This window comes from Protomyctophum parallelum (assembly GCF_964188405.1).
Source record: "Protomyctophum parallelum genome assembly, chromosome: 6".
Taxonomy (NCBI): domain Eukaryota; kingdom Metazoa; phylum Chordata; class Actinopteri; order Myctophiformes; family Myctophidae; genus Protomyctophum; species Protomyctophum parallelum.
The window spans coordinates 12647078-12657410 of NC_139701.1; the positions used below are offsets into that span (position 1 = coordinate 12647078).

The 10333-nt window shown below is 44.3% G+C and overlaps 1 protein-coding gene across 2 annotated transcripts in view; it reads left to right on the top strand.

The window, feature by feature from the left end:
* The window catches only part of LOC310859815 (uncharacterized protein), a 36722-nt gene extending 29861 nt beyond the window's left edge, over positions 1 to 6861 (top strand). For both annotated transcript variants that reach the window (XM_083766571.1, XM_083766572.1), the window contains exons 2-4: positions 3004 to 3285; positions 4650 to 4789; positions 6367 to 6861. In XM_083766571.1, the coding sequence (XP_083622697.1) occupies positions 3004 to 3285; positions 4650 to 4789; positions 6367 to 6654 (710 nt within the window). In that variant the 3' untranslated portion in view covers positions 6655 to 6861. The remainder of the gene's footprint in view (positions 1 to 3003; positions 3286 to 4649; positions 4790 to 6366) is intronic.
* The last annotated feature ends 3472 nt before the right edge of the window (positions 6862 to 10333 follow it).

The following is a 10333-nucleotide window of genomic DNA, read 5'->3' on the forward strand; positions in this document are numbered from 1 at the left end:
CTCTGCTCTCTGGTACATGTGGAAGCGAGGTCCCTTAATTGTCTCTGCTCTCTGGTACATGTGGAAAGCGAGATCCCCAGTATTACTTGACATCAGGTTCAAATGATGTTACAGTAGATCAATAGGATTATATGTTCTGTATTTTCCTGCCCTTAGTAGTCCAAAGCACAGGAACCCTTCCAAAGCAAAAAATTGCATCAGATTAGTTATCAAACGAAGATATGGAAAATGGAACACAACTGAAACATTTGTCAGTAATCCGAATATTTAATACATGTATTCATTCGCACAGAAAATAGATTAGAAAGCCATCTCTCTCTCTCTCTCTCTCTCTCTCTCTCTCTCTCTCTTTCCCCTACACAACACAACACGCACGCACCGTAACGCACGCACCGTCACGCACGCACGCACACACACTGTATATTCAGTAAATTACCAACATTCCCCTTCATGATATGTTATTTTTTACAGTATAACAATAACTATTACAAGTTTGTTAACGTATTGCTAAATACATCCCATGTCCTCTCAGGGGAAAATCGGATTCCATGCAGCTGGTTTCTCCCCGCTTATTAGACATCAGGGACTTTGTCACAAAAGATTGGAAGATTGCTCTGTTTTGTGTAAATCTAACCGATCATAATTGATCCCAGATTAATTGGACCCTATAAGTAGACGTGGAGGAGCCAAGAAGAACACACTGTTATGTTCTGGCTGAATGAGTCCAGCATTAACGATGATGTTGCCCAGGACTTTATGTCCCCCAGCATTATTTATATCTAGGCTATTATAGTCAGACTATAAACACCAGAATCCTGTGTTAAACTTATTGGAGATTATTTTGAGGAAGGGAGAAAAAGAACACTGCAAGAGCATGGAGAGCATGTTTCAAGAACATGGAGTTGTTTATCCATTTGAAGCTCTCTGAGGATTTCACATTATTGTAGAACATTTTTCCCATAGAGATTCACAAAGAATAATTATATAAATTATTTTAAGCCTATAGAATCAAGCCATCCAGGATCCTGGTGAATCTTGACAATGAAACCTTTGATTCTGTGAAGAAGAAGAAAAAATAAAATAAAAATAATGAAATTATTGAAATATTAATTCGTACAGCGGTTCTCATTTTTCTGTCTTCACAGAATCAAATGTGTTGTGGTCATGATTCACCAGGGTCCGATTCCTGGAGGCTCTATGGGAAAAATGAATGGCAGATTTTTCAGTGGGTCCAGAAAACTATGCCCACTGCTATGCTCTGTCTACACAGTATATGCAGAAATGCGCTCTTTAGCGGCCCCACAACATGTGATTCCAATTTGGATTTTGGATTGGATGTGTTCATGACATATTTCATTTTTTGTAAGACATACACTACCCTTCCCACTAATATTGGAAGCCAATTACAGGCTAACATAATGGAATATCAAAACCCTGTTTGACGCTCATTGTAAAGAATTTTTTTTTTATATATATATATTTTATTAGGCAACATAAATGCAAACAGCACAATGTACAGTCAGGTATTTTTGTCCAAAAAAGGATTTCACCGAAGAAAGACCTTGCGGCCTTGTTTCCATTCGGGTCCTATATCCACTCACACATGACATGAATAATAAGTTAACACAGTAACAGTAAGTGATATAACAAACAATAATAATTTAAAGCAACATATACATTTCCTCTAAACATGAAATATACATATGGCTCCCGAAGTCTTTTGTACCTAATTTGGTTTCTACTTTCTGCAACAAAAAAGCATTAGTGCAATGACTTTTGGCTCTGTAGTCACGTCTGAGACCCCTCAATGTGTGATTAAAATGTGGGGTCAGTCTGACAATGCATCATGATTTTTGCTCTTTTTTTTTTGTTCTTGTAAAATTGACCATACCCGTTTGGGTCAAACTTTGGATCAAGGCAATTATAGGCTATACTGTAATTTGTGATGGAAATCATTCATGAGGGAACACAGGACTGAGGAAACATACTATACGGCCTAATTTGGGATGGAAGAAATGACATACGTATTAGCTGCGTTTTTTATTTTTTTATTAGCTAAAACATTTAACAATTGTCACGTGTGTGTGTTAGAATGCATTAAGAACCTGCTACAATGTGTTTTCCAGCTTGAGGGATATATCAAAGTGAAACAGACAACCATAACAATAGGTTCAATAACATACAGGTACATATACAGGTGTACAGTATATAAATGCATGTGGGAGTTTGGTAGAAAATATAATGGACATAACATGCAATGCAATGCGTCGCTATACCTGTTCCCAGGTGGTCAGTGGACAGTGCATGCTATGGTCCTCCTCATTGACCCCAGCATTGCAGTGCACTGCTGCTTTCTTTGCAAAAAGTCCCCAAAAATACCAAACACACCGGCGGGGAATAACATAACTCTTTGCGTCCGGAAACTGTCAATCTGCCAATACTGCATGCCAAATATGTTGCACTGACGATGAGGATTTGGAGTTGGAATGTCCCATTCTCATTTGAATCTGATGCTTGTGGTGCAGCAACTCACACGAATAACTTTGAGTTGAAGGTGGCGATGGTGCAAGCCAAGGAGAAGATTATCAGTTGCTTGAACGAGGCCAAAGTCAGAGGTTGAGGGTATATGCTAAATGGTGCATTTATATAGCACCTTTATACAACACGTTTTACAGAGATTACAGTACATTACATTCACCCATTAACACACCCATTCATACGCCGATGGCGGAGGAAACCATGCAAGGCACCAACCAGCACACCAGGAGCAATTAGGGGTTCTGAGTCTTGCTCAAGGACACTTCGACACTAACTCTGGGGGAGCCCGGGTTTGAACTGGGAACCTTGCGGTCCCCATCCGGCCGCACTCTACCTATACCGGCCAATCTATACTCCTGAGCCACTGCCGCCCCTTTAGGGCAAAATGTTGAATGTTGATGACCACAGTTGAAAGGACTCATTTTGTTCTGATCCAGTTTTCTCTGTTTCTCTGTGTGTTTTCAGAGTGTCCATGTTATCCCCAGCCTTCTAAGATGAGGTTATGGAAGCTGTCAGTCATCTCCTTGGTGATATGCGGTGCCGCGCTCTGCTGCCTCCTGCCTAGAAGGATCGTTACCACGACCAGGAATCACAGCCTCCTCCCTTCCTGGGAATCATTGTTATCTTCATCTTCATCGTCATCGTCGCCGTCATTATCATCCTCCTTTCCCCACTCCTCTTCAGCGAGGTCGTTGCGGAGGCGCAAGGCGCGCTCTGCGGGAGGTCTGAGCTCCCTGTTGTCAGAATGTAAGTCATGGGTTTAGTTTAGTTTTTTACATCACTGAAGTAAATTGATGCCAAGCGACATTATAGTCAGAATCGCTGCCTGGTTTGAAATTCTGCTTTTTTATGATATTTTATCTGCTACCCGTATAAGGTCATTATTATTCATTATTATTATTCATCCTGTCTTTAGGTCACCCTAAAGACACAATACTACTAGATGAAAGCCCATCAGAATTTAAACATACTGTAATCTACAGTATCCTATTGCAGATAAAACAGTGTACAATAATTGCGACCACAGGTCGCATTTACTATGAAATCATGCATGTCCCGTCAGTCAGTCAGTCAGTCAGTCAGTTAGTCAGTCAGTCAGGCTCCATATATGGCCAGTACAGAATTCATTCCATATGTTGATCTGAACCCCCATGCCAAAGCGCCAGCGCTCGCCCAGCAGTCTGCCGTCACCTAGGCAGATGCGTGCACGCGCCCTCAGGCGTCTTACTGGTATAAGAAGAGAATGGTGTTACCAAATGGATGGCACCCTGAGACACACATACTGTAGGCCTATACATGCACATGTTGTATGTACACATTATGCATGTAAACAAACGAATGAATGAACAAGCATGCACGTGCACACACACACACATGATCATGAACACTATAGAGACAGTGATGTCATCCATGTGAATGTGTTTTGTTTACTTTGATCTATTGTGCTTGCTTTAGTTTGATTCTATTTACCTTAGCTTTGATTAATGATTACAGTAGCTTTGTTTAATTTAGGTTAATTTCATTGTGGCTGTCTTGTTTAGTGACCGGTGTAAAAGGTTCTGGCTTTCATTTCATTCTGATAATCTCATGGATTCTGTACAAATCCTCCAGATCTTGACTCAAACGATTTACCTCATACACACTGGATAATTCACAAACAAACGAGTTCACACTAATGTCGATTTGTTATAGCGTTTTTCATCAAGATGCCCCTTAATTAACAACAGTTTTGTGTGCAATTTTAATGTGTTGTAACTTCAGCTTGGTCAGTGGTTCCAAAACCTTCCTGCAGAATCACTATATAGTATTAGCTCATCAGACTTGTGTAATTCTACCCTCAATCAGTACTTATTCACACATACACAAAAGGTTGGCTGAGGAGCTCTCGCTTAGTGCGTGTTTATAGGTCACAGCTCATATTTATAGTGCTTTATAGGCTGACCTCACACTCTGGCAAAAGAAGGAGACAGAGAAAATGTGTGTGTGACTCTGTGTGCGAGCGTGCGTCTGTGCGACCGAGTTCTTGGTATAACCTGAATACAGTTGAGATTTACAGATTAGATGTATAGGCTAGATTTACAGATCATTTCAGTTTTTCCTCTCCTCCACAGTCATGCAGATGTTCCAGTCGTTCACAGAGGCAGAGCTAAAGAGTGTGATTGACAGGCTCATTGAGAAGAAGCAGCGTCTCGAGGCTCAACAGGCGGGCCGTCGGCCGAGGCGCGCTGGCGGCCGTGGCAAGACCAAGAAGGTAAGAGTTTAGACTGAAAATAATTTGGCAAGTGATATCCACAGTAATAATGTGAATCAGCAAGCTCGTCCATGAAACGTACACTGAAGATTTTACTTCAAAACAATGTTACGGAAACCTCAACAGATACAGTCCCACGGTTTGGACCGTTATCACTAGGCGAAATCAACCGTTATCATCACCTTGGAATACGGCCAATATGGCCATACTGGCATACTCACCTTTGGCTGAACGTGTCATTGTCTCCACCAGGCCGAAGGCATGGGGGGAGAGTATGTTTTGCACTCCGTCCGTCCGTGTGTCCGTGTGTGTGTCCGTGAGCAGCTAATCTCCGGCACCGTTAACCCGGTCGATGCCAAATTTTGCACACACACTCCCTGGATGCCAACGATCCAAAATTTCCAGAACGGCCTGTTATAGCGCCACCAGGAGGCCGCTTTGTGCAAAACAAGTTTTTGCACAGTACACCTACAGATTTTGTCCAAACATCGCGCAAATTGGTACACAGTCTCTCTAGAGCCATTCAACGAAACGGGTCTTTCAGATTTCTCAGACTCCATCCTGATTGGTTAAGATTGGCTTCCAAAGTTCACAGGAGTGCTCAGTTTCAAACAAAATGCTGCAAATCATGAACACATCGCGTGATTTCTGTGAAATTGTGCACGCACATTCCCACTAGGCCGAGGAAGAAATGCCACATGAACAATTTCAACTCAGCCTCAAGGTGGCGCTATAACTGGCCGAAAAGTGTTTTTACCTCTAATTTACTTTTGTTGCCCTTTTATCCAACCACCAGATGAAGGCAAGCTGCAATGTCCTACATTCCTATCCTGGTGGAGACCTGTGCCCAGAAGGGCACTTTTTCTAGTTTCTAACTCAATTGTCGGCGCATGGAAACTAGGGGCTACTAATATATACTTTATTCTCTGCCTATCGGGACGTAATTTGGACGGCGCTGAGTCGGGTCTGGTGGCCATCGCAACGCTCGGCACGGCGACTCGCTCGGCTCAAGGCCACCAGACACGCGTGATACCATTATCACCACCGTCACAATAGGTGATAATGACATACTGAAACATTGAGTATGCCAGTATGGCCATATTGGCCGTATTCACAATTTATATTCCAAACGTCGTTGAATAAATTGTATCGGGGCACAATATGAGCATGTGGGTTCTTCTGTTCTTCGCAGAAAGGGTGAAATCAGCCCTCAATGCCTTCTGTCAGGAATATGGGGAGGGGAAGGGAAGGGGAGCCTCGCCCCGTAGTGGCTTCCCTCCCCATCCCCTCCCTTACTGGGCGTGGCTTTTCCTGGCCGGTTAAGACTGATATGACGGAGTCCAACATACATGGCCAGTTAAGGGGTTAGGGGTATAGGTTAGTAAATGTCCAACATAAAATACATACATTCACCTGTGGCTCTGTGCGGTGCCACTAAATGGGACTACTGCATGGGTTGGGCTTCCTGGATGCATGGCCAACCCCTAATATGTATGTCAGAAGAAGTTGAGGGCTGATTTCACCCCCTGTGCCTATTCTTCCCTGAAGTGGTCTGACATGTTGCTTTCTCCTCCTAGGGTCAGAAGCTGTGCGCTCTCCGCGAGGCACAGCTAACGGTCAGTGAACTGGGCCTCGGGTACCTGAGCGACGAGACCATCCCGTTCCACTACTGCAGTGGCACGTGTCACTCAAAGCGCCGCCTCTACGACCTCATCATGAAGAAATGGACGGGTAGGGGCGTGTCACGGAGGGACCGCGCCCCCTGCTGCCGGCCAATCAAATACGAGAACATTGGCGTGTTTGACATTAACAATAGATTTCAGACGTTGTATAATTATTCTGCACAGGCATGTGACTGTGTATGACATTTCGTCGCTGTTTTTGAGTCCCCAAACTAAATAAATATAAAGGAGAAGGACATAGAAGCGTTATAAAAACGCTTACGACAGCTTATGTCGGCGGTGACATAGCCTCGGGGATCGCAGGCGTTTTGTTTTCAAAAGAAGAAAAAAAAATACCCTGAGCGAACGACCCAGGAGATGTGGCATATAGGAGTGGGAGTGAAACTTCCATTCCGCTAACCAATAACAGTGCAGAGGTTCTCCGCCGCGTTCTACCGGGGAGGGGAGGAGAGGAGGAGGAGGGGGGCGGGCGCACAGAACGGTGAACCAATAGGATCCACCGGCTGTTTTCGCCGGCAATTTTTTTTAATCCACCTCCTCTAGACCAGAAATCACACTGGCCGGGGCAGGCTATAGCAGTGACATAAGCGTGGAATACTACATCTACCATGTGCTACAGCACAGAACCTTAGAGGGCCTTGGGATATGGCTAAACATGCCAAAGTTTAGCTGACCCTGACCACTATATCAGCAACTGAGGTGGCAGCCATCTCACCACTGTGGATATCAAGTAATGGCTCCTCTCTGGACTGTTGGTTAAGCAATGCGTGCATTGCCGTGCAATCAAAATATTAAACCAAAGGCCAGGTAATTGCCAGCAGGAATGCTTTGTTCAACACTGTGGACTCTCACCTCTGTTCTCTGACCTTGCTATAGCCATCTGCTAAACTACATATATTTCACTGGACCAATGGATTATGACATCCATCAGGCACTACTACCGGTATATCAAAGCTACATTGTGCTGACAATAAACAAGCCAGCTCTCCCCCTCACTTTGACATGTGCCCAACGTATTACGGCAGTCGATGTGAGACAGACCTAGCTAATAGCCTATACTGATTGGCTGTATAATCAGCTATGGGGTGAAACATCGGTTTGGAAGGAGGTGAGCAGTCGAGGAGGAGCCTTGAGTCAGGAAATCCTTAGGAAAAGGTAGACAAGAAAGAAAGAAAGAAAGAAAGAAAGAGAATAGAAATTTATGTCCAGCAAGTGGACATTTTGGCCAGTATAGTGTTATTTCAATGAAACCTTGTGACAATCAAAAGTGTAACACATTTCAGCTTTACACAACGATGTGCTTTTGTGTGTATCGAACAAGCATCTACACCTATGAGGCCCTTTCAGACGGGCAGCGAGTGACGCAGACACTAACGAGCACGCACGCGGAAACTTCACGGGACCGCACCCGTGAAAATACGCTTGCGTTATCGCCCCTCAACTTCTCCACGCGTCCAAAATAAACGCACGCCTCTCATTGAAAATGAGTTGCTCCCCGTCTGAAAAGACCTTTAGAAAGAAAATTTACGACGTACATTACTGGATGTGGCAGTTGTGCTGTGTTCATGGGACTGGTCCGTAGCCCGAAGCAGGGCGTACTACCATTACACTGGGAGGTCTGCGGTATGTGCCATGTGAGATCCTATGTACTGGCCTGTCAGTCTGTGATCAGAAAGATGTGTTTCCACTTGACAACATGATAAAGTTTCTATTGTGAAAGTATTATGGAATAGTCAGAGGGAAATGGGGAATGGTTGGGCTCCTGGTGTCATTCTGCACCTACAGTACAAGAGCCACATCCTTCATTCAAACATAGTAGGTCAGAGCAGAGTCTCTCTATAGTACAGAGCTCTAGATACTCTCATGGGTAGTGTTGTAGTCGAGTCCACCCAAAGCGAGTCCAAGTCAAGACCGAGTGCGAAGGACGCAAGTCCAAGTCAAGACCGAGTGTGGGAGGGGAAGAGTCTGAGTCAAGACCGAGTGTGGGAGGGGTAGAGTCTGAGTCAAGACCGAGACCGGACGGCAGGCGAGACCAAGTTGTTCTTACAGGTACAGAAAACAACATTGATCTGGAACACTACAATGTTATTTTACTGACTTTGGAAAAAGCTCAAAATTAGGTATACTACAGGCTGGCCAGTTCTATATGTTTTGCACTCCATTACTTAACAAGACAGCTGCTCTCCAATAATGTTAATGTGAACGGGCTCCTCATAATATATTGGTATAATACATTTATTTCATTGCATTGTAGTGACTCGATGGGGGAAGAGTCCCGAGTCCCATGGTCCTAGACCGAGTCAAGACCGAGTCAAATTATGGGCAGAGAGACCGAGACATGACAGACAAGACAATGAAACTGTGGACTCGAGACCGAGACCGGACTTGAGTAGAGTACTACAACACTACTCATGGTCTCCCTCTCTAGACATTTGGATATAGGCATATATTTGCATCAGCCAGGCCTCTCCAAGGCTGATTTTAGTTCTTGTAATTGTCACGGGGCCCCGCCCCGCCTCGCCTCGCCCCGTCCCGGAAATCTCTTCTTGGATGGTAGTGGTTTCATTGTGACCAAGTGAGCAGGGTAAAAGTACTGTATGTATCTTTTATACAGCATATAGCATTTGAATGCCTGAACTGCGCGAATGTAAACGAGAATGTCCTCCACCACCACCCCCCCCCCCCCCCCCCACCCCACCACCACCCCCGGACAGTCAGTCAGAAGGACAAAAGAGGTGTTACAAATCTTCATGGGGGTTCGAGCCCCGCATCCCCCACAGAGATGACTGCATTAATATGGGAACAGAATGTATGAATGTATTGAATGTGGCCCAGATATGATATAGCTGTCTAAACAGGGAAGGATTGGCTAAAGGTTTTTTCCACACACAATTAGCCACAACTAAGAACGTCAGATCCGGGGCCATATAAAGACTAAGAAATGAGATCTTTGCTGCCCTTGTAAACCCAGTCTCTGCCTGCACGTCTATTTATGACCCATAAAACACAGAGTAATAATAAGTTATATTTATTTATTCAGATAGGCAAGCGGTTATTTATTAAACTATAGTTGGTGCCAAAAGAGAGACTGTACATGTATGATAAATGGTATGTTATAGTATGGCATGGATGTTATATGATGCTATAAAGTGTATCCTGACTATTCAATAAAGATAACCTAACTTATGATGCCTTTCCACATCTGTCTGTGTGCTTTCTTCATCATCTGTTATGTTATACATACGTGAGTGTGCATGTGTGTGTGTGTGTGTGTGTGTGTGTGTGTGTGTGTGTGTGTGTGTGTGTGTGCGTGCGTGCGTGCGTGCGTGCGTGCGTGCGTGCGTGCGTGCGTGCGTGCGTGCGTGCGTGCGTGCGTGCGTGCGTGCGTGCGTGCGTGCGTGCGTGCGTGCGTGCATGCGACTGATATACCTATATATATATATACATACCTAAATTATCCCCCATTTTGCTGCTGAGGTTTTTCTTTACAGCAGAAGGTGTGTTCTGCCTGTACTTTTAAACCTTTTTCCTATATATTACTTTATCATATTTTGTTGTATTTATTTGTTTACAATCGACTATTATCACTATCTTGTTTATATGTATTGATGTTGTCAGCATAGTCTTGCAGAACACTAACATGTTGCTGGCCTGGGCCGTGGCTCAGTGGTCCAGGCACCTTGACTGGCAACCCAGTCTGGCAGTGTGCCAGACTGGGCACACTGTCCCGATGTGCTAGTTGGTGCCTTGCATGGTTTCCGCTGCCATCGGTGTATGAATGTGTGTGTGAATGGGTGAATGTAATGCACAATCTCTGTGAAGCGCCTTGGATAAAGGCGCTATATAAATGCACCATTTACCA